Below are 25,403 nucleotides of genomic sequence, written 5' to 3'. Positions count from 1 at the left end.
TGTTCCCCTTCAGCCCCAGGTTCCTTAAATCTGCATCTGGAGCTACCAGTGAAAGAGGGGATTACTTGGGGGTTTAAGGAGCCCGGCCCTACTGCCCAAGACCAGGGGCCGTAGCTCCCATCCCAGGGTCGGGAAGTCAGGGACTGGGGATTGTGTTCAGCCTCGGCCCCGGCCTAAGGACGTTAGGAAGTCCGTCCTTCCCTACAGGCCTCTGAAAATGGAACATGGAGGCTGGCCTGCCAGTGTCTTTGTTCTACGAATCCTCTGGGTCTCCCAGGGTCCTCTGCATGTTGTGTAGAGCTTCCTGTCCACGGAGCTGTCTCTGCTCAGCCCCTTCGCCTCCCAGTTTCACTGTCCCTGGAGACCACTGGGGTTGGGGGTCTTGTCAGAGAGCAGGGAAGAAAAGCTCAGCACTTCGTGCAAGCTTAGGCTCTGGGTTCTGTCTGAGTGCTGGGCGGCAGCGAGGGTGTAGCTCTTCAAGGCAGGAAAGAAAGCCTCAGTCCCTGAGGGGAGGCCGTCCAGAGCTGATGTCACCTCTTGCTGTGCAGTCAAGAGGCTCCAGGGCCAAGTGGATGGAGTGCCCTCCCCCTACACCTCCCCACCCATTGCCAGGGAGCCCTGCACCCCTGTGGCTCTGGCTCTCACCTCCCCGCACCGTGCTCTGACCTCAGGGCCCAATGCCAGTGCAGAGCCCACCAGCCTGGCCCACAGGAGCAAGGTGAATAGAGACCACACATCCTCCACAGCACGGGAACGCCCTGCTGGCTCCACCTCCTCGCTGCTCTCTCAAGTCTGCTGCAAGAAGAGCCGCCAGAGAATTCCTGACAAGAGCCCCTCTGGCATGCGGGCAGCGTTTCTGATCTCAAAGGCCATCTTTCCACACAGTTCCTCCCTTCCTGCCCACCCCCATCAGGAGTTGTTTATTTCTCAGAACTAAATGCCACGATCCTTCTCAGCTACCTTGGCAGCATTCTGTCAGAAACCAGTCAACAAACAGAGCAGGGAAAAACAGCACCCCGAAGATGATATTCAGGACCCAGCCCTTTAGACAAAAGGGATCAGATCGGGTCTACTAGATGGCCCCATTCAGTCAGACACACCCAGTTAAGCAGCCCTTGAAAGGGACTCTAGAGAATGCTAGAAGAACTGTGAAGCTCACAGATGGCCTCATGGACTTTAGCACTTCAGGTGGGGTGAGTGTGGGAGGTCCAGAATCAGCCTGGGCACTCGCTTTACTGCGGGCAAGTCCATCACTTTCGAGGACAAGGTGCTGTCACCTGCCTTGCTCCTATTTGATCCTGAATCATGCCTCAGGGAGGGGAGGGCAGAGAGGAAGCAGGGGCAAGTTTAAGTGTCGGGGGCATTGGGGAGGCCTCTTTTTGGGAGTGAGGTCTCCTTCTGGTCCTGCACAGCTGCGACGAAAGGGCCTGCTGCGCCATACCACCCTGAATGTGCTTGATCTCATCTGAAGGACCTACCGAGGCCAAGGAAGCATGAAAATGACAGACCATTCAGCTGTAGTTTACATCTCAGCTGACAGGAGCAACTGAAGAGACGGCAGTTGAAGTGTCTGATGTGTACTGCATGGCCAGGAATAATCCTGCAATGATCTGGAGGATGAGGCAGGCACCAAGAAGTGAGCCAAAGTTTCATCATATAAAAATGTTAGATGGTGTGGGAAGATCAATGAATGAGTAATTAATAATTTTTATTAGCGGGTGTGTTTTGCGGGTCTTGGCCATTAGTGTTCTTACAGTTGAAGTATAACAATAATTTTTCATGTCATTAGTCATGGTTATAGTCCTTGTGGGAATAATGGCACATGCTATATTTTTATTAAGTGTCCTTTTGGTTGTAGGGTTTGTAGGTTTCTCTTCGAAACCTTCTCCTATTTATGGAGGCCTATGGCTAATGATTAGTGGTGCTGTGGGTTGTGGTGCTGTGGGTTGTGGTGCTGTGGGTTGTGGTATTGTGTTGAATTTCGATGGGGCTTTCGTGGGGCTGACAGTCTTCTTGATTTATTTGGGTGTCATGAGACCCCTTTCTATGCCCAGCTTGTGACTCTGCAGTGGCCCCAGTCCCTGAGTTTCCGGGGGGGAAGCTAGAACACAGAGACTCTTCCCCAGGCCCCATCCTCCCAGAGCCAAGACCGGAGCCCAGATGCCAGAGGCAGTGATACTCTGCTCGCGCCCTCGCATGGGACAGAGCCAACTTACACCACATGCTGGGTTTGGGGATTTTTCTTTTGCTCCTTTTTCAACTTGGCTGGGAGACTGCTCATTCTTCTCTGGCAAGTCTCCAAGATTCTACATGTAGCACTTTGTGGGGAAAAGTAAACCCTAGAAGAGTGGCACAACTAAATAAGCTGATTCCCTTGTCAACATTCTAGCAAGGACTGCATCAGAAAGAACCGGGTGGTCTGCCAGATCGTGAGCTCTCCAGCGTCACTCCTCCATCAGTGGCAAACGGGGAAAACAAAGGCGATGCCACTTTGTCTCTGCACCTTTCCCTGTGTAACACCCAGGGAGGGGAGGCCTTTAACAAGGTCAATAGCTGAATTTGTGCAAGCACCTCCGATGATTTCGGGAAGCGTGTCTGAGTGGGTGTATTACACAGAATAATAATCACAAACAGGTACTGAGTCCTCGTCAGGTGTCCAGCACGATCATAAGCACTGTACACAGATTAACTCATTCAATTCTCACAACGACCTTATGAAGTAAGGACTCCTGTTATCACCATTTTACAGATGAGAACACTGAGGCACAGAGATTATACCCAGCTGGGCTAGTGAGCGGCCAGGGGACGCCTCCAGATCCATGCACACAATCACCAGGTTTATGACACCTCGAGAAATGAGGCCAGTGCCCCTGGGGTCTATCAGCATCTCTTGCTAGACCAACAGAGCCCTAAAAAAGGTAGGGAGCCTCCTTTAACACTTGAACCCCAGCCATGGCTCCAGCCTCTGAACCTCCAAACTCATAGAGCTGCTCGGGAGACAGCTAGCCCTGTGCCAACACCGTATCCCAGGACCCCAACAACATGTCCTTACTGGCATCCCCGGCTCTGTCTCCTTTCTCTCCTTTCTCTCCTTTTGGGCCTCGCTCACCTAAAACAGAGAAGGAAAACTGGCATTAGAAATGGAAACAAATCCTAATTGTGAATAAAATGTTACCTGCAGGAGACTGATGAACTCGAGACCAGAGAAACCCTCAGGCGGGAGCCAGCAGCCACTGGAGAGCCCAGCAGGCAGGAGAAGAGGGCAGCCAATTCTGCCATCTGCCCTGGGTACCCCGAGAAGGACGAGGCACGGGTGAGAAAATCCCGCCCCTTCGTAAAGAACCAAAGAGCAGCCTCTACCAGCACAGCCTCAAAGAGCACATGGAATTTTGCAGGAAGAAGACAAGTCAAAGATACTCCTATTAAACACCCAGGGTTTTAGAAGTCCACATCCAAGTTTGTTCTAATGAGCCCAGGGGAAAACAAGGGAGAGGGGGCTTTAGTTAAATAAGGGGAGAGGCGGGTTCTATGTCAAGCAGGTTTTCTTGTGGGAGACACCATAAAACGTTAAGTGTGAGATACCAGGGAACTGTGGCATTTCCTTCCCAGGATATGGCTAAAGGAGATAGATAAAAGAGGATATGACCTCTTTGGCCAGCTGGCATCTCCCTCTACAAAGAAGTAGAAAATCCTGGCACCACTCGCTGGACATTAAAATGACAAGGGACTTCAATTCCAAGGACCTCCAGAAAGACATCTGCAAATCAAAAGCCCATGGGCATGCTGTCTGGTGAAAAAAGAAAGCCAGCAAATTCCAGGGGAGAATGCCCAGGATGATCTAAGGCTTGGAAAAAAAAAAAAAAAAAAAAAAAAAAAAAAAAAGGCAGCCATATACATATATAGGAATGTGCTCAGAAAACTATCTGGCAGGGTATGCTCCAAAGCATTGACAGTAGTTATTCTAAAGAATAAGGGCTGGGGGAACTGAGGGGTGGAGACTTTTTGCTTTATGAACTTCTGTGTTGTCTAATTTGTTTTGTTTTTTTAATTTTTAATTTATTTATTTTTGAGACAAGGTCTCACTCTGTTACCCAGGCCCAGCCTGGAGTACAGTGGTGCAATCTGAGCTCACTGCAACCTCCACTTCCCGGGTTCAAGTGATTCTCCTGCCTCAGTTTCCCAAGTAGCTGGGATCACAGGTGTGCACCGCCATGCCCAGTTAATTTTTGTATTTTTGGTAGAGACAGGGTTTCGCCATATTGGCCAGGATGGTCTTGAACTCCTGGTCTCAAGTGATCCGCCTGCCTTAGCCTCCCAAAGCGCTGGGATTACAGGCATGAGTCACCTTGCCCAGTCTCTAATTTTATTTTCAACAAGCATGTGCTGCTTTTACAATCTGTTTTAAAATCAACTTTTTAAAATGGGATCATAAAAGAAAGGAAAACCTCAGCCTGTTTCATCACCGACCAGAAAGTAAAATAAAATTTATCAGTGATCCAAGATCAAGAGATCACCCTAGACACGGGGTGGGAATGATTAGTAGTACTTTTTTCTTAGTTTTCATTTTAACAAGTGAGGAGTAGAAAGCCTGGGGAAAGAGCATCAGATGTCCTCATCTTCCGCAGTGATGCTAGGAGGTTTAGACAATCTTGAAGCGAGCATGAAAAGACATGTAAAAGTAGGTTCCCCTAAAAATAAACAAGGGGACTGCCTACAGGAAGAAGGGCAAATCAGAAAGAACATTTTTGGCACTGTAAATCTGAGAACTGAATTAAAGTTGTAAATCCTGGGGGAATAGAAGAGTATAGAGAAGCTCAGGAGTCTGGCAGGACTGGGGGAGGAGGGCTGTCCTGGGCCTGCAGCCCTGGTGTCTGCCCTGCGGGTCACCTTGCTGGCTTTCTTTGATTACATCTCTGGGCTGCAACCTATCATAACACTCCCTTGCATTTCTACAAGGACTTTAGCATTTGCACACATACATGCTTGCTCACTCCTCCTGACAGACCTGTGAAATATAGTACCATGAGGATTTCTAGATTTGTGTGTGTGTTTTGTTTTATTTTGTTTTAGAGATGAGCTCTTGCTCTGTCACCCAGGGTGGTGGCACAGTCATAGCTCACTACAGCCTCCAACTCCTGGACTCAAGAGATCCTTCCCACTCAGCCTCCCAAGTAGCTGGGACTACAGGTACGTGCCACTACACTCAGCTAATTATTTTATATTTTCTAGAGATGGAGTCTTGCTGTGTTGCCCAGGCTGATCTCAAACTCTTGGGCTCAAGCAATCCTCCTGCCTGGTCCTCTCAAAATGCTGGGACTACAGGCATGAGTCACCACGCCTGGCTGAGAGTTTCTAGTTTTTAGAAGAAAAACTAAATGCTTTAACAAAATGAAGTGACTTGCACAAGGTTGCCCCACTGGTCCGTGGCACAGTGAAGATGAGAGTCCTGGTCCTCCATGCCAATGAGCACGTGCTACCTGGGACTGGTGGTGAGGCTCAGGGAAAACTGAGATTGTTATTACCTTTAAACCCACGCATGCCCATTGGTCCTGTGGCCCCCAGCTTCCCATCATCGCCCTTGGGCCCGGGCAATCCTGGGGTACCTCTTTCCCCGGGCAGACCTGGGGAGAAAACAGACAAATGGCAGAGCCTCAGATGCAGAACAGGAAGGATCCTCAGAGGTCATCGTCAGGTTCAAGGCTCAGCCTCCCCCACACATCCTCTCTTAGCCTTTGTGTCTGGTTTTTTTCTGTTAATCTAAAGATGCCGCCACAGCAGAGTCCAACAGGTCCACACGGACCCACCCCACGCACACCCTGTATCCGTCAGGCTCGGGATCCTCCCGCTAGAAAGGTCCAGTGCTGTTGTGAGTGACGGTAGGGGTGCCTATCCCTTTGGGGGTGTTCCTTTGCCCTTCAGCATGCTGGAGATTTAGAATCAGCAACACTTTTTTTTTTTTTTTTTTTTTTTTTTTGAGACAAAATCTCGCTCTGTCACCCAGGCTGGAGTGCAGTGGCACCATCTCAGCTCACTACAACCTTCGCCTCCCAGGTTCAGGCAATCCTCCCACCTCACCCCCCTGAGTAGCTTGGGATTACAGGCGCACGCCAGCATGCCCAGCTAATATTTGTGTTTTTAGTAGAGACAGGGTTTCACCATGTTGGCCAGGCTGGTCTCAAACTCCTGACCTCAAGTGATCTGCCTGCCTTGGCCTCCCAAAGTGTTGGAATTACAGGTGTGAGCCATCGCACCCGGTCTAGAATCAGTAAACACTTTTTTGAGCGCTTTCTGTGTGCCAGGCCCTGCTCTGGATGCTTTTCATAAAGTATCTCATTTAATCATCACAACACTGGGAGGGATTATTCTGCCTGTGTTACAAACGAGCCAATCAGAGCTCAGAGAGAGTAAGTAAACTGCCCAAGGTCACACAGCAGTGTTGGAGGCAGGATCTGAGCCCTGTTCTTGCTGAAATAAAAGTTCATGGTCAGTCAGCATCACTTCATGCTGGATCAACAGGGCTTACAGGTACTTAGGGAGGGGGGGGGGTGGGTGGAAGAAAAAATAGCTTCTCATTTTATTTAAGGAAAAAAAAGAAAAAACACAAAAAGATCCCTTCCCTTGCATACACACAGGGAGGTATAGCAAAAGGGATTGGAGGCGAAGTCAGTAAATGGATGGCCTGCTGCCGATCAAACCCCAGGGCTCTTGGCCATGAGGCCCCTTGGCCACCTCCTGCAGTGACAGCACCATGCAGAGCCAGCATAAACAAGTGCTTGACGGAGTGAGAGCCCTGGCCCCCATGAGGCCTGGCCTAAGGCGCAGTTATCTCTGCAAAGCAGAGCACTCTTAATTAACTGACTAATTGTTCTTTCCTGCTTGGAATGTTAGTTGGTTTGCTTTGGGCGTTTTCTGGGACTTGGAGAAATCTGTCTCCCAGTAATGAATTATTCCTCTAGTCCTAAGGTCCAATGGCTGGAAGAAGACGGGTTTCTCAGAGAGAGCTGATTGGGTTTCCTCCCCTTCCCTCCTAATACAACATATCTGTTCCCAGAGTCCAATAGCAGCTCCACTGCCACAGAATTCTTGATTTAGCACAAGCTATGCCCCTGGCTCCCTATCTTACGATTCCCTAGGGCAGAAAATGCAGTTCCAGAGCCCCATGAGCCCCCGAGCAGCCTCAGTGCTGACTGTAGGGAGGTTCCCTGAGAGGGGAGGGCCAGGAGTGGAGACTGGGCTGGGATCTCTCCTTCCTCCAGGCACTGTCTCCTCTACTGTGTTTGCAACGTCTTAGAGATTTAGGAAGCAGAAGGTTTGGGGGTATAATTCCTAAAATAAATAACCGGGCACCTTTCTCCCGGTTATTTATTTCTCCCGGTTATTTATATTATTTCTCCCGGTTATTTATACTCCAACCTCTCTCTATTTCCTTTTCTTCCATCACTCAGAAGACCACAGTCTCCCAGCAAAATGTTGCCCACAGCACAGGCTGAGGAATGGACGGACTGGAGGGCAAGGTACAATGGAGGAACTCAACAGGAGCTTTGGAGACAGTGAGTCTAAGAAGCACCTTGTCTTTCTAGAAGGCCCAAAGTACCCTCCCCACCAGCCACTGGCTCTTCAGGGCTGTTGCTGTGTGCAGCAGGATGGGGAGGGGGGGATCAAAAGGGGAAGGGATAGGCATTCATGACCCATTCGTAGACCTGGGCAGGGTCGGCAGGAGCCATGGTGGGGCGGGAGGGTGGCAGGTGGATGCTGATCAGGAAACACTGATGGGACAGCATCTTTGAAGGGTTGGTCTGAATCTCAAAACATGTCCAACGCCTTCTGCACGCTCTGCTCACACAGACCCTGACTCCTGGGCTGGGAAGGGGCTTCAGGGAGCTTCGGGCCTGTACTGTACCCTTTTCCTTCAGATTGTGGCACTTGCTAAGAAAAAGTATGTGCTGCATCCCATCGTGACACCAGCAACCTCTTAGTCTCTTGTTGGAACAGAGCGTTTGAGGCGGAGTTGACTGGGTGCTCCCCTGGGCAGCCCTGGCATTTATACCATCAAGAAAGTAGGTAGTAGAGATGGATTGGGGGTCTCTCCCAGATCCCTCCCAGGGGCATGCCCATTACCTCGAAGCCCAGGCAATCCAGGGATGCCAGGCCTGCCTTCCTTTCCTTCATCCCCCTGATCACCTTTGGGTCCCGGTGGCCCTGGAAAGGCAAAAACAGCACTGAGGTTAGGGAGTTGCCTTCTGGAACAGGACCAGGTCATCTGGAGAGGAAACAAAATGCCGTCTCTGAGGAGAGGAAGGGACAGCATTAGCTCTGGAAACTCACAGGGAACCCTCAGCCCAGTCTCAGGGGGCATGAGAAAGGCTTCCTGGAAGAAGTAATATCCAAAGTGAAATCTCAAAGAGAAAGAGGAGTGAGCTAAGTAAATAGAGGGTTGGGAGAGTGTGCTATGGACCGAATATGTGTGTCCCCTCCCAAAACCATATGTTGAATCCCTAATCCCCAATATGACAGTTTTAGGAGGTGGGGTCTTTGGGAGGTGATGAGGTTTTGATGAAGTCACGGGGGTAAGCCCACATGATGGTTTTATAAGAAAAGACACCAGGGAGTTCTCTCTCTCAAATAGACACAGCAAGAAGGCAGCAGTCTGCACACCAGGAGGAGAGTCCTCACCAGAACCCGGCCCTGCCACACCCTGATCCTGGACTTTCAGCCTCCAGAGCTGTGAGAAATAAATGCCTGTTGTTTAAGCAGCTCAGTCTATGGTATTTTGTTGTGGCAGCCTGGGCTGACTAAGAGTAAAAAGGGATAATTCCAGGCAGAGGGAATAATCCCTACAAAGGTTGAAAGTGAAGACAGAGATATGTAAGCCACAGCGGGGTAAGAGGTGGGGGACACACTGGGATGAGAAAGTGGAGCTTTTAGAGACCCGGCCTGAGTGTTGGACTCAGCTTCTCCTGAGGGCACCAGAGGCCACAGAGGGGCCTGAGAGAAGAGCTCAACCAGATTTGCACATGAGGAAGATGACTCAGGCTGCAGTGTGGCAAATGGGTGGGAACACGAGGGAGGCTGAGGCAGAGCTTTCAGTCCAGCCAGGTGGGATGTGAGACCCCTGGATGAGGAGCACGGCCATCAGAGGGTTGTCAGGGACATGAACAAGAGCTGCTTAGGAAGTGGAAGAGACTGACTTTGGTGAAAGTTGGGGAGGAAGAGGCTGGAGTCATGCTCAGATGTCTGGCTTTTGCACTTGGATGGAAGAGAGGTTTCTAATCTTTCCTGAGTGGGGCTGCCCTCCAGGCTGGGGCTCCTGCGTGCCAGGGATTCTGTCATATGTGATTGGATCCAGTCCCCACGACAATGCTGTGTGCTGCAGTTACTCATCTAAGACCACACAGCCGGTGAGTGAGTGAGGCAGCTGTGGTTTCAACCCACATGTGACCTGCCTGTGTCCACTTTGCAATACCCACAGGGCTAGACGTCTCACCAGTTATAGAATCTTCTTGCCAGCCATGGTTGCACCTGCTGTTCCCAAGCCAGTGAGCCCATGAGCCCTCCCTGCCACCCTCCTCCAGTCACTACCAGCTCTCAGGTGACTCACTGCCCCTTCCTCACAAAACCCTCTCTGACCCAGTGTGCTGAAAGTTGGTGTGAGTTGCTTGAATGCGTGTGCTTGGTGCCATTTGACAAGTAATCTCACCCTGCCTTGTCCTCTTGTCATAGTGATTGTGTCCCATCTTTCCTAAGAAAATTGCCAACTCCCCGAGACAGGACCATACCCTTTACATCCCTGTACCTGCTGTGAAGACCCAGACTCCAAGCTCTCACCTCCTGCTGCTTTTCAAGAGAAAATGAGGACCATGGGGCCTGGCATGGTAGTTCATGCCCGTAATCCAGCACTTTGGGAGGCTGAGGAGGGTGGATCACCTGAGGTCAGGAGTTTGAGGCCAGCCTGGCCAACATGGTGAAATCCCATATCTGCTAAAAATACAAAAATTAGCCAGGTGTGATGGTGGATGCCTGTAATCCCAGTTACACTGGAGGCTGAGCAGCAGAATTGCCTGAATCTGGGAGGCAGAGGCTGTAGTGAGCCGAGATCGTGCCATTGCACTCCAGCCTGGGTGACAAGAGTGAAACTCTGTCTCCAAAAAAAAAAAAAAAAGAAGAAGAAGAAAAGAAAAGAAAAAAAGAAAAAAGAAAAAAGAAAAAAAAGAGGGGGACCATGAAAAAAAGCCTTTATAGTGTCTTTACCCCCTTAAATTCATGTCTACCAGGAACCTCAGAATATGACTTTATTTGGAAACAGGGTCTTTGCAGACATAATTAGTTAAGATGAGGTAATACTGGGGTAGGGCAGGCCTCAGTGCAATGGCTGGTGTCCTTGTAAGAAGGGAAAAGAGAGACACAGAGATATGAGAGCACATGTGGCAACAGAGACAGAGATTGGAGTGATGTATTCCCAAGCCAGGAAACACCAAGAATTGCCAGCAAGTACCAGCGGCTAGAAAGGGCCAAGGAAGGGTCCTCCCCCTGAGCTTTCAGAGGGAATGTGGCCCTGTGGACACCTTGATTTCAGACTTTGAGCCTCCAGAACTGTGAGAAAATAAGCTTCTGTTAAACCACCAAGTTTATAATGTTTTGTTATGGCAGCCCCGGGAAACTGAAACACACAGACTCGCAGCCCAGCAGTAACGTCTTGCACAATAAATATTTGATGAATGAGTGAGTATATGAGATCAGAAGGTGTTAATAATACATAGAAAACAACCAGCCAGCCAAGATCGAGATGTACTGATACCTTCCTCACGCTGGCACTGTCCTCAGAACCTAACCAAACTTGACAGCTGTTTAATAATTCCATGGCACGCACGCAGGGAAAAAAGCAGTCAACAATTCTTCAATTCACAAGTAATACAAATGATTTAAGAAGGACTAGGTTTTGTGATCCCAGTTTTCAGACCACAGGACTGAGTCAGAGAACCTGTTGGGAATAGATCAAAGATGGCGCAGAAATTAAGGGCTGAGTCAGGAAGCAAATGTGCTCCACTACCCCTTCCCAGTGATCTCCCCTTAAGGCCAAGGCCAAGGCTGCAGCAAAGGGAACCGGGAGAGGGTGCCTGGATCTCTGCTGCTGGGCTGGATGCCCACCCCTTTCTCTCTTCTCTGCCTCCACCACCCTGGGTGCTCCAGCAACCGAGCTGGTCACAGACGCAAGGGACTGCACCCTCCAATTTCAGCTGTCCCTCAGATGCAGGTGCAACCTGCAGGGGGGTCTTCCAGGCGTCCCTCTTGCCAAGGGAGGATGCTGCCCGAAGACCCTGATTTGGGGCCTCGGGGTGGTAGACATCATCTGAAAGGTGGGCATTGAGTATGGATATCGAGTCTTGGGTTCAAGTCCTGATTCTATTAAATGTGGGTAAAAAAAATTCCTTTCTCGTGCAGTTGTAGTGAGGACTGAGTGGATTCAGTGGCATGATGACTAGAGAAGGGCTTCAAAGCCTTGAGTGAGGGGAGCCATCCCGATCACCTCACTTTGCATAATGCCTCCTCACTGCAAAAAAAATAAAATAAAATAACGCCTCCTCAGAGCCATTATAGGATGACAACTTCCAGGTATTCCTGGTGCACCTGAAATCACCCTGTGGAGTTTGGCTGGCTCATCCAGGGAGAGGCAGGTCTCAAGAACGTGCTACAGAGATTTTTTTGTTTTGTTTTTGAGACAGAGTCTGGCTCTGTTGTCCAGGCTGGAGTACAGTGGTGCAGTCTCGGCTCACTGCAAACTCCGCCTCCCGGGTTCACACCATTCTCCTGCCTCAGCCTCCCGAGTAGCTGGGACTCCAGGCGCCCACCCCCACACCTGGCTAATTTTTGTATTTTTAGTAGAGATGGGGTTTCACCGTGTTAGCCAGGATGGTCTCCATCTCCTGACCTCGTGATCCGCCCGCCTCAGCCTCCCAAAGTGCTAGGATTATAGGCGTGAGCCAATGCGCCCAGTCGGATTTTTTTTAAACATAACTATGTGGTTATCAGGGTCTTTACTAGAGATTAACTGGGAAGAAGGTGGGGTGGGCAGTAAAGGTGGGCACCAATTCCCAGCACCATCCTCAGATGGTACTGGCCTGGCTGACTCAGAAGGGCTGATGATTTGGCCAGAGCCTCGAGGGGCCAACCCGCCAGGTGCTCCGAGGACCAAGTGTGTCTTTAAATTACTGATGCTGCCCATAAGTGAAGCAATCCCGGGATCTGACTTTTTAGTGTGTTTACTGACACTATCCTTTCTTCAGAAACCCAAGCTGGAAATCTTGAGCCTGCTCTGATTCCTCTTTCCTGTCTCCCTTTTGCATCCCTTTCTAGCCACACGCATCTGTGATTTGAGGCTTCTCATAAAGGAGGGTACTTCTCATGTCTCCACCTCCTTCCTCACTGCTTCCACCCTCGTCAGGTCCTTATGGCCTGGCTCTGGCCTTTATAAGAACCTCCCTGTCTTGTTCTCTCTCCAGCCCATGTGAGCCTTGCTGTCTGATCAATCTCTCCGAAAAAACAAAGCAACCAAAGGGACTCAGAGCACGGGGAGGCCCCTCACTGCACCACAGGCGCAGCTTCCCCCGTCAAGGCCCCTGCAGATCACTCATGATCTGACCCTTCTGCTGCAAACTTACAGCTCAGTGCTCATGGTCACCAACTTTCCTCCACCTCTGCATAAATGCTGTACTCATGGTGTCCCTGAACATTAGCCAAATCCTAAGAGTCCAGTCCCTCTTAGTCCTGAGTCTGCCTTCATGCCCACTGACCTGGTTTGGCTGTGTCCCCACCCAAATCTCGTCTTGAATTGTAGCTCCCACAATTCCCATGTGTTGTGGGAGGGACTCAGTGGGTGGCAACTGAATCATGGGGGTGGGTCTTTCCCTTGCTGTTCTCGTGAGAGTGAACAAGTCTCATGAAGTCTGTTGGTTTTATAAAGGGGAGTTCTGCACACATTCTCTTGCTGCTGCCATGTAAGATGTGCCTTTGCTCCTCCTTCACCTCCTGTCATGATTATGAGGACTCCCCAGCCATGTGGACTGTGAGTCCATTAAACCTCTTTTTCTTTATAAATTACCCAATCTCAGGTATGTCTTTATTAACAGTGTGAGAACAGATGAATATACCCACCTTCTGATCTCTTAGTGTTGCACGGGCAGAGCCCCCAAATCTCAGAGCTGGAAGGAGGTGGACAGTGCTCCTGTGGGAGCACCTGGAGCCTGGTCAGGCGGCTGCTGCCCACTCCCTGGGCACTATCCCCCACCTTGAACTGTGGTTCCCAAGGAGGACAGAATCTTCTACAGGGCACTGTCTGTGGCCTATGCCTTGCACACACCTGGCACACAATCGGGATCTGAAGAATGACTAATGCGTAGTAGCAGAAGTGCCATGACATCTGTTGTTCCAAGAGGTACCCAGGAGAGCTTTTTCACTTCTCAACTTTCTATACCATCCCATTTCTCATCTCTTCTGTCACCAGTGCAGACCAGGGCACAGAGGTGGCTGGGACAAGGAGGAGCAGGGTCCTGGGGTCTCTGCTCAGACTCTGCCCACCCATCTAGCCCACTCCCCTCACGCTCCCCCCAGTGCAATTGCTCCCACCAGAAGCATCTTCCCAATGGGACGAAGGATCTGAGGCCAGGCATTCAGGAGAAGCACCAGGGTTTTCCTGGGGATCAGCCAATGGGAGGAAACCCATGCCTTCTCCCTTCCCTGATCCCAGAATACATGATGGGATAGGGGACTTGCATGGGCTGGAATCTGGGAACTGATGTGCCAAGAGCAAATTATGAGGATAGCTGATGAGCCTGGCCTGGAGCCAGCAGTACAGTCAAAACCACCCCCAGAACCACGCCAACCACAGGGCTGCTGACAGGGTGGAGTGGCTCAGCAAACAGCTCCACTTCCAGTACCCTCAAGTCACCAGGGGCTGGATTCTCAGCCCCTATCACCTTTATACTTTTGAGTGTTCTCTCTTTTTCATCACTTAAGGCATCTCTCTGGGACCCTGAGAAGTGGATGAGGCAGGCACTGTTGGTCCCATTTCACAGCCAAGGACACTCAGGCCTAGAAAGGTGCTGGGACTGCCCCTGCTATGGTCCTCAGGGCCCCCAGGGAGGGTGGTGGGTGGGGCTGGGGGCAACTCCACCCCCTTCCCAGCAGAGTCCATGTGGAAGGAGAGATGACAGCTTGGCTCACCACACAATGTCCCAGGGACCTCGGCCCAGGCCATGCTCCCCAGTCCTCAGTAGGGCAGAAAGGCCACTTTACCTGTCACTCCACTCAGAGATGTTCCCCACTTTCAGCAGGTCCCTACTACCCAGAAGCCAGAGTCCCAGTGTTAGCCTGGAATCCAAAGCCCTGCTCTGTTACGCCATCCCTTTATAAATATTTGCTGATCTGGACTCTTTAATAGATTTGTGTTTTTTCTCAAAAAATCAGCCTGCAGATAAATCTACTTTGCAAACTTGTTTTCATGAATCCAGAGATGTATTTTTTCATCCCAGCCGGGTCACTGGATGGTTTTGTGACTTTGGCCAATCATCTCCCCTCTCTGGCCTCAGGATCCTCAAATACAAAACAAAAAGAGTGGACTGGATGATTTCAGATCTATTACCACTCCATCCAAATGCTGTGATTCCAGAAAACCTGCATCCTTGCCAAAGAGAGCCATCTCATGTGACGTTGCTCATGTTTCCCCTCCCGGGCTGCCTCCCCTCTCTGGTTGACTTTCCCCTCCTGGGCTGCCTCCCCTCTCTGGTTACCTTTCCCCTCCTGGGCTGCCTCCCCTCTGTGGTTACCTTTCCTCTCCCGGGCTGCCTCCCCTCTCTGGTTGACTTTCCCCTCCTGGGCTGCCTCCCCTCTCTGGTTACCTTTCCCCTCTTGGGCTGCCTCCCCTCTGTGGTTACCTTTCCTCTCCTGGGCTGCCTCCCCTCTCTGGTTACCTTTCCTCTCTTGGGCTGCCTCCCCTCTGTGGTTACCTTTCCTCTCCTGGGCTGCCTCAACTCTCTGGTTACCTTTTCCCCTCCTGGGCTGCTTCTCCTCTATGATGATCTAAGTTCTCTGCTTCTTTCAAACCCACAGGCAGATTTCAACAGATCTGATTAATGCTAAAAATCCAAAACAGAAAATAGAACCCCCACTGCAGATATTCACAAGAGAGAAACTGGAGACAAAGCTCATCAAAAACTGTATAACAAAGTAAGAGCATAAAAACAATTCGGGTCAAGCTCAGGAATAATGTAAATAAGCTCATATTTGAAAAAATACACATAGTTGAGTATTTGTGACTTCTCAGCCAGGAAAGGGCAAAGTGTGGGAATGCGGTGAGTGTACGTGTATATGTATGTGTATATATGTGTATGTGTATATGTGTTCATATGTATGTATATACACGTGCATGTGTATGTACGTGCATGTCTGTATGTGCATATGTATACGTGTATGTGCAAACAAGGGTACACATGGGTATGTGTGTTTATGTCTATATGTACAGGTATGTGTATATATATGTGTGTGTAGGTTTATGTATGTATGTAGGTGTGGATGTGTGTGTGTGTTTAAAAACCTTAATAGAGGAACTAGACAAAGCTAGGACAGAAAGCCCACTGCAGACAGCAGTACGGGAATGCCTGCAAGATTTTCTAGTGACCTAGCCCTTGTTCAAAAGCCAGGGTAGAGTTGGGTCTTGTTAGGGCTGCATGGTAAATACATTCAGATATACCAGCAGTAATCTTTTAAATAATAACCACCAGGCACCTGGCAACAGAGACAGGGAGGCAGGAAAGACCCTAGATGCAGTGGCGATAATGAGAGCTGGAGGCCCAAGTGCTGTACAACTGTGAAGAGCCAGGAGCTCCAGTGCAGTGATCTGAATGTTTGCACCCCACCCCCAAATTCATAGGTTGCAACCTAATCACCAAGGCGATGGTATCAGGAGGCAGGGCCTTTGAGAAGTGATGAGTCATGAGGATGAGGCCCTTGTGAACGGGATCAGCATCCTTATAAAGAGGACTCCAGGGAGCTGCTCCATCTCTTCCACCAAGTGAGGACACAGCAAGAAGTCGCCATCTATGAACCAGAAAGCAGGCCCCAAACAGGCCCCAAACAGGCCCCAACTCTGCCAGCCCCTGGATTTTGGACTTCCCAGTCCTAGAACTGTGAGCAATAAACATCTGTTGCTTGTAAATGGCCCAGTCTATGGTATTCTGTTATGGCAGCCTCAACAGAGAGATACACCCCACAAGAATCCAAAGCTTAAAGACAAGAAAGCAGGACTGAGATGAAACTTTCAGTTCAAGAGAACTGAGTGTAAAACTTAGTGTGAGGACCAAGGAAAGACTACATGGAGGATCCCACTGGCAGAACCCCGGCAAATGAGTGACCCAGGGCGGTTTCAGTTTGAACCAAGGAGATTGGACTTAGAAACGAAAGAACCCAGATATGAAGTGCCTGGGGAGGCCTGAGAGGGTACATTAGCAGGAGGCATGGTGACATCTCTAGCTTGGAAGAGGAAGGGACTGGAAAGTGCCCCGAATACAGGGAACGTGCTCTCCTCTCTTCACTGCTTACAGCTGGGAAGCAACATGCTTCTGTCCCAACAACCAGGGTTTCTGGGCCAGGCAGAGCCAATTTAGACCTCAGCTTTACCACTCGCCAGCTGTCTAAGAAACAGTGGGAAGGTTATTCAGGCTTCTCATCTATAAAGTGGGCAATAAGACCTTTTTGCAGGATGTGAGGATTTGTGGTCTTGAATGTCTATTTGAGAATTCATGTCGACAAAATGCCTGCCTCATTATAGGTGACAATTCACTGCAATTGCTATTTAATACTATTAGTTAGTTCCTGAACACTAATCCCTGTGAGGGGCAAGGGAGGTCAAGGAAAAAAGAAGACAGGAAAAGCTAAGATCCCAGGGGCACGGATTTGGAAGAAGAAATTCTATCTCCTTCCCTCCTTTGATTTCTAGGATGTGAAGGTCCAAAGAGACCCAGAACCAGGAAACCAAACTGGATAGGGGAAGCCTCTGATTGCCCAGTGTCAAGATTTAATAGTTGCTTTTACAAATATTGAGTCTCAGTTATGTGCATTGCACTCTTAATGCTGGGGGACACAGAGGCACCCAGATCCAGGTGGACTATGGGGTAACAGAATGAGAACCGGGCAATGGGCTTAAATGTCCTGATCATTGAACTGTACACCTAAAATGGGGGAATTTCATGGCACGTAAATTACACCTTATTAAAGCTGGATCATTACCAGCCATGAGGACTTGAGTAAGGCAGGGACTTCCTTCCTGAGCCTCAGTTGTTTTCCTGCCAAAATCCTACCCCGCCCTCTACAACATCTGCCTTAAACGCCCTCATAGATTCTCCTCAGGTCCCATTTTAAAACAAAAGAGGGTACAAAAAAGGGCTATGCAAACTGGAAAGGATGCAGAGGGCCCCATCATTACACTTTTGCTCTGATAAATGCAGAAACTCAAAAGAGGGAGACTCCAGGGAGCTGGAAAGGTTGGGAGGTTCTTGGAGGAGGTGGGTTTGAGTGACATCCTGGAGTATCAGCAGGATTTGGGTGGGCAAGGAGGAGGAAGAAGAGGATAAGGCAGAGGAGGAAGAAGAGGAAAAGGCAGAGGAAGAAGAAGAAAAGGAGGAGAAGAAGAAGGAAGACGAGGAGAAAAGGAAGAAGAGGAGGAGAAGGAGGAGGAAGAGGAGGGGGAGCAGGAGGAGAAAGAGAAGAAGGAAGAGGAGGAAGAGGAGGAGGAGAAAGAGGAGCAGGGAAAGGAAGAGGAGAAGGAGGAGGAGGAAGACAAGGAAGAGAAGGAAGAAAGGGTGGAGGAGAAGGAGGAAGAAGATAAAGAGGAGGAGGAGGGGAAGGAAGAGGATAAGGAAGAAAGGGAAGAGGAGAGGGAAGAAGAAGAAAAGGAAGAGGAAGGGAAGAAAGAGGAGGAGGGGGAGGAGGAGGAAGAGGAGGAGGAGGAGAAAAGGAGGAGGAGGGGAAGGAAGAGGAGGAGGAGGAAGAGAAAAGAAGGAAGAGAAAAGGAGGAGGAGAAAAGGAGGAGGGGAAGGAAGAGGAGGAAAGGGAGGAAGAGAAGAGAATAGAGGAGGAGGAGAGAATGGAAGAGGAGGAGAGAAGGGAGGAGGAAGAGAGAAGGGAGGAGGAAGAGAGAAGGGAGGAGGAGGAGAGAATGGAGGAGGAGGAAAAGGAGGAGAAGAAAGAAGAGGAGGAGAAGGAAGAAGGGGATGGGAAGAGGAAGAAGGGGAAGCGGAGGAGGAGGGAATGGAGAAGGAAGAGGAGGAGGAGGAGGAAGAGAAGGAGGCGAAGGAAGAGGAGGAGGAGGAGGAGGTGAAGGAGGGGGAGGAGGGCACTGCAGGTGGAGGAGCCTCTGGAGCACAGCTGTGACAGTAGGGAAGGTGAGCTGTGCTTCCAGGGCAGTGACGAGATGTGCCTCACTAGTCTGGATGCTTCACCCACGGCAAGACCATGTATGGCCCTTGAGTTAAACAATTAAACATTACCAGAACGTCACATGTTTCTGGTTTCTCTTGAAACACAGGCAGACCTTGCCAACCTGGGCCCACCTTCCAGCCTGGCAAAAATGGGCTAGACCTGTCGTAACCCCTAACACTCCCCTGACATTGCAGTCTCTGCTCCTTGACATTGCTCACTGGCCCCTGAAGCAGTTCTCTCTGTGCCCCCTGGCATGAGCGGCAGTGGAGGAGAAGGCAGGCAGGACAGGATAGGAAAGCAGTGGGAAGTACACTCGCTCTGGGATCAGAAAGGCCGGCGTGTACATGCTGGTCCATCACCTCCTGGCCCTGTGGCTGTGGGCAAGCTATGGAAGCTTCCTAAATCTCAGTGTGCTTGTCAATAAAATAGGGAAAACATCACTCCCTTGGAGAGCCATTGTTTTCAAAAGATGCGCACACGAGATACACCTGGCATAGTAGGTAACACATACTAGGCGCTCACAATGGTATTATTTGTGCTGATGGCAGACTAAGGAATTTCTAAGGAACCCAGTGGGCCTTGGGGAGCCACAGTGGGCTTTGAGCAGGGGGGCGATGTGGGAGAAGTGCATTTCATGAAAGGTGTTTCCGATGGTGCGTGCAGCAAGAAGGAATGGGTGGAGGGAAGGGAACCAGTTTGTCAGGAGTGAAGAAAGGGAGTTGGGTCTCTAGGCTCTATCATTTGTGGGCCCACGGCACGAGTACAATAGAGGCCCATACATTTTTGCATTTTTGCCATTATAGTTAAGATTACAAATGGGCTGGCATGCCATAGTCCCAGCACTTTGGGAAACCAAGACGGGAGGATCACTTGAGGCCAGGAGTTCCAGACCAGCCTAGGCAACATAGCAAGACCTTGTCTCTAAAAAGTAATAATTTTTAAAAACTGGCCAGGTGTGGTGGCTCATGCCTGTAATCCCAGCACTTTGGGAGGCTGAAGCAGGGGGATCATGTGAGGTCAGGCGTTCGAGACCAGCCTGGCCAACATGGCAAGACTCTGTCTTCTACTAAATATACAAAAATTAGCCAGGCATGTTGGTACACACCTGTAATCCCAGCTACTCAGAAGTCTGAGGCAGGAGAATCATTTGAACTTGGGAGGTGGAGGTTGTAGTGAGCCAAGATCATGTCACTGAACTCTAGCCTGACTGACAGAGTGAGACTCCGTCTCAAAAAAACAAAACAAAACAAAACAAAACAAAACAAAACAACAACAACAACAAAAGGTAGCGCAGCATGGCAGCATGCACCTGTAGTCCTAACTACTTGGGAGGCTGAGGCTAGGGGATCACTTAAGCCCAGGAGTTCAAGGCTGCCGTGATCACACCATTGCCCTCCAGCCTGGGCAACAGAGCCAGAGCCCAACTTGAAAACAAAAAAACAAAACAACAACAAAAAAACCAGTTACAGGGCACCTGTAGTCCCACCTACTTCAGAGGCTGAGGCAGGAGAATGGCACGAACCCGGGAGGCGCAGCTTGCAGTGAGCTGAGATTGCGCCACTGCACTCCAGCCTGGGCGACAGAGTGAGACTCCATCTCAAAAAACAAAAATAAAAACAATAACAAAAACAAAAACAAAAACAAAACAAAACAAAAACAAAAAACAGTTACAAATGAAGCCAACAGATCATTCAATGAAATACATTCTTTTGCCTAAATGAGTAAGTCTTTGTAAGAGCCTAGAAGGCCAGGTTCAAGTTTGGAATTCTCCAACTCCAGAACTCCACCATGGGAATGACACTAGAGGAGCCCTTCTCTACTCCCGGCCTGAGCCCCTTGTTCTGCCCCCAGCCTCAAGCTCTTGGAGGCTCCAGCGCAGCTATGCCAGCTCTGACCACCAGGCTCCCATTAGCCACCACTGGGGCAAACTCTCACACCTAGAAGAGTGGCCACTGAGTTTGCTCTCTACCCGAGGGAAGTTTATCTGGGAAGAGATCTGTGCAAGCCCTGGAAGTGAGTACATGCCATCTGGACAGAAAATTCCAGAGTCCTGTAGGGCAAGACTTAAAAGAGACAGTATGCGCTAAAAGAGAGAGTATAGGCTAAAAGAGAGTATGGGCTGGGAATGGCAAGTGCACTTGGGGATGGGGTGGGGGTGGGGTACTCCTGGGTCCTTGGGGAGGGGCATGCAGGAGGAAGACCCCATCAGGAGGGGCCCTGGATGGAGGCAGCAAGGGCCTGGCGGTACCTTTGGCAAGGGAGATGTTCCTCAGCGCGATGGAGTGCTCCCAGTCCTTTAGGCGCAGGTCCTCGGTGACCGCGTTGAGCATGGCCAGCTCCTGTTTCAGCTGCAGCTCCATGCCCACGTGCGCCAGGCGCAGGCGGCGCGTGTCCTCGCTGGCGTTGCTCACCAGCACCCGCAGGTCCTGCAGCCGCGTGCGGTGGAGGGCCACGTCATAGGACAGGCTGTGGTTGAGGCCGCGCAGCACGCCGCCCACGTCAGCCAGCTCCTCGCCCAGTACGCCCACCCTGCGCGCCAGCCCGTCCAGCAGGCCTGCGTGGCGCCGCAGCAGCAGCTGGCTACTGTTGCTCTCCACCTGCAGCTGGTACAGCTCTCCCTGCGCCGCGTCGCTCTGCTGGCCCGTGCGGTCCCGCAGCAGGGCCACTGCCTGCTCTGTCTGCACCGCCTGCGCCTGCAGCCCCCACAGCGCGCCCTCCAGCCTCTGCACTGCGCCCGCCAGCGCCAGCAGCGAGTCCGACTGGTTCTGCAGTGCGTCCTGCACCTTCCACACCTGCTCCGTCAGGTCTGCTTGCAGCGGAGCCTGCAGCAGCCGCAGCTGCAAGTCCCGGAAGCTCTCATTCAGCCGGTTCACATTGCGAGTCAGGGCCTTCAGGTCGTCAGGGGAGCTGCGCGGCCTGGACACTGCGGAGTAGGAGGAGGGGAGACGTGAGCACCGCTGGGGAGGAAGGCCCAGGTGACAAGAGGTGAACCCAGCCAGAGCCTGGCATGCAGTAGGTGCTCAATAAATGATAGATGAATCAAAAGCAGACGTGTTGGCTGAGCGCTTTACTAGATCCCAGGCCTTGTGCTAAACCAGTGGTCCCCAAACCTGCCTGTACATTAGATCACCTGGCTAGGTGTCTCACCTGCAGAAATTGTGATTGCATTGGTGTGGGGTGTGACCTGGGCTTTGGAATTTTTCGAAGATCCAGAAGTAATTCTAAGTTGCAGACAAGTTTGTGAGTTGCTGTTCTAGTGTAACTATCATGGGTTAATTCAGTGGGCCCCTATGAAACTGCCAGTTGTGAATGTTGAAAAGCAGTTGCATATCAGCAGTTTCATGCAGGTCAGCTTAAGATGTTGGGTGGTGTTATCCTCTCAACTTTAGGGGGTGGGTACCTGCTGCAATCTGAATATGCCCCCCAAAATTCGTATGTGGAAACTTAATCACCAAAGTCATAATAAGAGAGGGGGTCTTTAGGAGGTGATTGAGTCACGAGGGCAGAGCCCTTACGTATTAGATTAGCAACTTTATAAAAGACGTTCGAGGGAGCTGTTTGCCCTTCCTGCCATGTGAGGACACACAGAAGGCACCATCCATGAGAAACAGGCCCTTACCAGACATGAATCTGCTGGTGCCTTTATCTTGGACTTCCCAGCCTCCAGAACCATAAGCAATACATTTGTTGTTTATAAATTACCCAGCCTACAGTATTTTGTTACAGCAGCCTGAACAGACAAAGACAGTACCATCTTATCCCTTTTTACAGTTACAGCTATTAGCATTGCCCAGGGTAACAATTCACAGCAAGTAAACTCTAACTAAGATGGCTTGCTCCAGGACTGCCTAAAGGAAGAGCACCCCAGCAGCAGACTCAGCCAGGCTCAAGGCCACCGTGTCTATTTTCTGGCCTGCTGAGTTCAGGGCCCTTTCCCTTCTGCTCATGTGCTGTGCCAACAGCCTGTCTGGGTGTTCTCGGAGTGTTCTCATGACTTCTGATAAGCCATGGTGTCTCTTGGAGCCCCATCATGAGAAGAAACTGACATGAAATTATCAAGCTTTCCATTCTACAACAGCCCTATCTCAATACTTGTCACCCAATCAGAGTCCATGATTGGACAGACACAATCCAATGAAGACTGCTTTTATATTGATATGCTCCTTCTCTGTATCTTCTACTTCTTTGTGTTGTTTGTTTGTTTTGAGACAGAGTCTCACTTTGTCACCAGGCTGGAGTGCAGTGGTTCGATCTTGGCTCACTGCAACCTCCGCCTCCCAGGTTCAAGCAATTCTTCTGCTTCAACCTCCCAAGTAGCTGGGACTACAGGTACATGCTACCACGCCCAACTAATTTTTGTATTTTTAGTAGGGATGGGGTTTCACCATGTTGGCCAGGATGGTCTCGATCTCTTGTCCTTGTGATCTGCCCACCTTGGCCTCCCAAAGTGTTGGGATTACAGGTATGAGCCACTGCACCCAACCCTGCTTCTTCTTCTAGATCCCCTAGTTCCTCTTCAGCAAGAAACCCATCCCAGTGATCCCCTACCCCTTCCTCTTGGAGGGATCCCTTTTCTTGGTTACAAGCAGCTATTGCACAATACTAAGAAGAGTGATGTGTGTCTTCATCATTAGAATCTAGCATCCTTGTATCTCCTGGGAGGTCGTGGACTGTGCTGACTCAGGTATGGTACAAATCCTGAGTAGGGATGTCTAGGGATGCTCGTTGTCTGTTAGCTGTGTCCTGTCCACAGCTGTTCCCCACTCTTCTCTGCATACCAGAGAAAGGGAAATAAGACCTGGTGGTGGGATAGGTAGGAGTTGGGGCAGATGAGGCACAGAACAAATTCCGCCTTGAACATCTTGGAGGTAACCGGGTAACCTGGTACACAGCTTGTTCAAACAATGAGAAAAATCAGATGGAATAAGTTCTCATTCAGAACTTCACATTGAGAATGGGAGATATAGCTTGTGAGGGCTCTCGAGCTATGGAAAGACCAGCTGTTACAATCTTTCAGTGATGCTTCTGGAAGCACATGGCATTTGTGGCCACCCTGGAGGAGATAAGTCATTCCAGCTTAGGCTTAGAGGCTCACAGGGCTGAAGGGGTCTTGGAGCCTTGCCTCGACTTCTCTCCTACCCAGCACTTTAAGAAGGTCACATTGCAAAGGGGTCCTGGCGCCCCTGCTTATACCAGTCTCTCCATCATCAGTTAGTACTGACTGTCAGAATTTTCTGTATTCTGTTTGGACTTAAAATTTGCCTCCCTGTATTCAACTAGGAAAAGAGGAAGTCAAATTGTCCCTGTTTGCAGATGACATGATTGTATATTTAGAAAACCCCATCATCTCAGCCCAAAATCTCCTTAAACTGATAAGCAACTTCAGCAAAGTCTCAGGATACAAAATCAATGTGCAATAATCACAAGCATTCCTATACACCAATAACAGACAAATAGAGAGCCAAATCATGAATGAACTCCTATTCACAATTGCTACAAAGAGAATAAAATACCTAGGAATCCATCTTACAAGGGATGCGAAGGACCTCTTCAAGGAGAACTACAAATCACTGCTCAACAAAATAAAAGAGGACACAAACAAATGGAAGAACATTCCATGCTCATGGATAGGAAGAATCAATATCATGAAAATGGCCACACTGCCCGAGGTAATTTATAGATTTGATGCTATCCCCATCAAGCTACCAATGACTTTCTTCACAGAATTGGAAAAAATAACTTTAAAGTTCATATGGAAACAAAAAAGAGCCTGCATTACCAAGACAATCCTAAGCAAAAAGAACAAAGCTGGAGGCATCACGCTACCTGACTTCAAACTACACTACAAGGCTACAGTAACCAAAACAGCATGGTACTGGTACCAAAACAGATATGTAGACCAATGGAACAGAACAGACACCTCAGAAATAACACTGCACATCTACAACCAACATATCTTTGACAAACCTGACAAAAACAATAAATAGGGAAAGGATTTCCTATTTAATAAATGGTGCTGGGAAAACTGGCTAGCCATATGTGAAAAGCTGAAACTGGATCCCTTCCTTACACCTTATACAAAAATCAATTCAAGATGGATTAAAGACTTAAATGTTACCTAAAATCATAAAAACCCTAGAAGAAAACCTAGGCAATACCATTCAGGACATAGGCATGGGCAAGGACTTCATGACTAAAACACCAAAAGCAATGGTAAAAAAGCCAAAATAGACAAATGGGATCTAATTAAACTAAAGAGCTTCTGCCTGGCAAAAGAAACGACCATCAGAATGAACAGGCAAACTACAGAATGGGAGAAAATTTTTGCAATTTACCCATCTGACAAATGGCTAATATCCAGAATCTACAAAGAACTCAAACAAATTTACAACAAAAAAGCAAACCACCCCATCAAAAAGCAAAGGATATGAACAGACACTTCTCAAAAGAAGACATCTATGAAGCCAACAGACACATGAAAAAATGCCCATCATCACTGGTCATCAGAGAAATGTAAATCAAAACCACAATGAGATACCATCTCACGGCAGTTAGAATGGCTATCATTAAAAAGTCAGGAAACAGCAGATGCTGGAGAGGATGTGGAGAAATAAGAATGCTTTTACACTGTTGGTGGGAGTGTAAATTAGTTCAACCATTGCGTAAGACTGTGGCGATCCCTCAAGGATCTAGAACTAGAAATACCATTTGACCCAGCAATCCCATTACTGGGTATATACCCAAAGGATTATAAATTATGCTACTATAAAGACACATGCACATGTATGTTTATTGCAGCACTATTCACAATAGCAAAGACTTGGAACCAACCCAAATGTCCATCAATGACAGACTGGATTAAGAAAATGTGGCACATATACACCATGGAATACTATGCAGCCATAAAAAAAGGATGAGTTCACATCCTTTGCAAG

The 25,403-nt window shown here is 49.4% G+C and overlaps 2 protein-coding genes and 1 long non-coding RNA gene across 3 annotated transcripts in view; 1 reads left to right on the top strand and 2 right to left on the bottom strand.

The window, feature by feature from the left end:
- The window catches only part of CCDC25 (coiled-coil domain containing 25), a 614,024-nt gene that overhangs the window by 164,167 nt on the left and 424,454 nt on the right, over positions 1-25,403 (bottom strand). The gene's annotated exons all lie outside the window — the stretch shown is intronic.
- The window catches only part of LOC126961761 (lymphokine-activated killer T-cell-originated protein kinase), a 394,985-nt gene that overhangs the window by 303,305 nt on the left and 66,277 nt on the right, over positions 1-25,403 (bottom strand). Inside the window, exons 4-7 of the mRNA XM_050802430.1 lie at positions 20,717-21,391; positions 8,119-8,199; positions 5,523-5,621; positions 3,053-3,109 (exon numbers count right to left, since the gene is read on the bottom strand). Coding sequence (XP_050658387.1) covers positions 3,053-3,109; positions 5,523-5,621; positions 8,119-8,199; positions 20,717-21,391 — 912 coding nt within the window. The remainder of the gene's footprint in view (positions 1-3,052; positions 3,110-5,522; positions 5,622-8,118; positions 8,200-20,716; positions 21,392-25,403) is intronic.
- Positions 745-8,747, top strand: LOC126961823 (uncharacterized). The gene is made up of 4 exons (XR_007728432.1): positions 745-1,193; positions 2,750-2,918; positions 7,446-7,514; positions 8,627-8,747. It is a non-coding gene; the product is annotated as an uncharacterized LOC126961823 (long non-coding RNA).

This window comes from Macaca thibetana, chromosome 8 (genome assembly GCF_024542745.1).
Source record: "Macaca thibetana thibetana isolate TM-01 chromosome 8, ASM2454274v1, whole genome shotgun sequence".
Classification (NCBI taxonomy): Eukaryota; Metazoa; Chordata; class Mammalia; order Primates; family Cercopithecidae; genus Macaca; species Macaca thibetana.
Note: the sequence above shows the minus strand (reverse complement) of the source record. Positions and strands in the feature narration are given on the sequence as shown.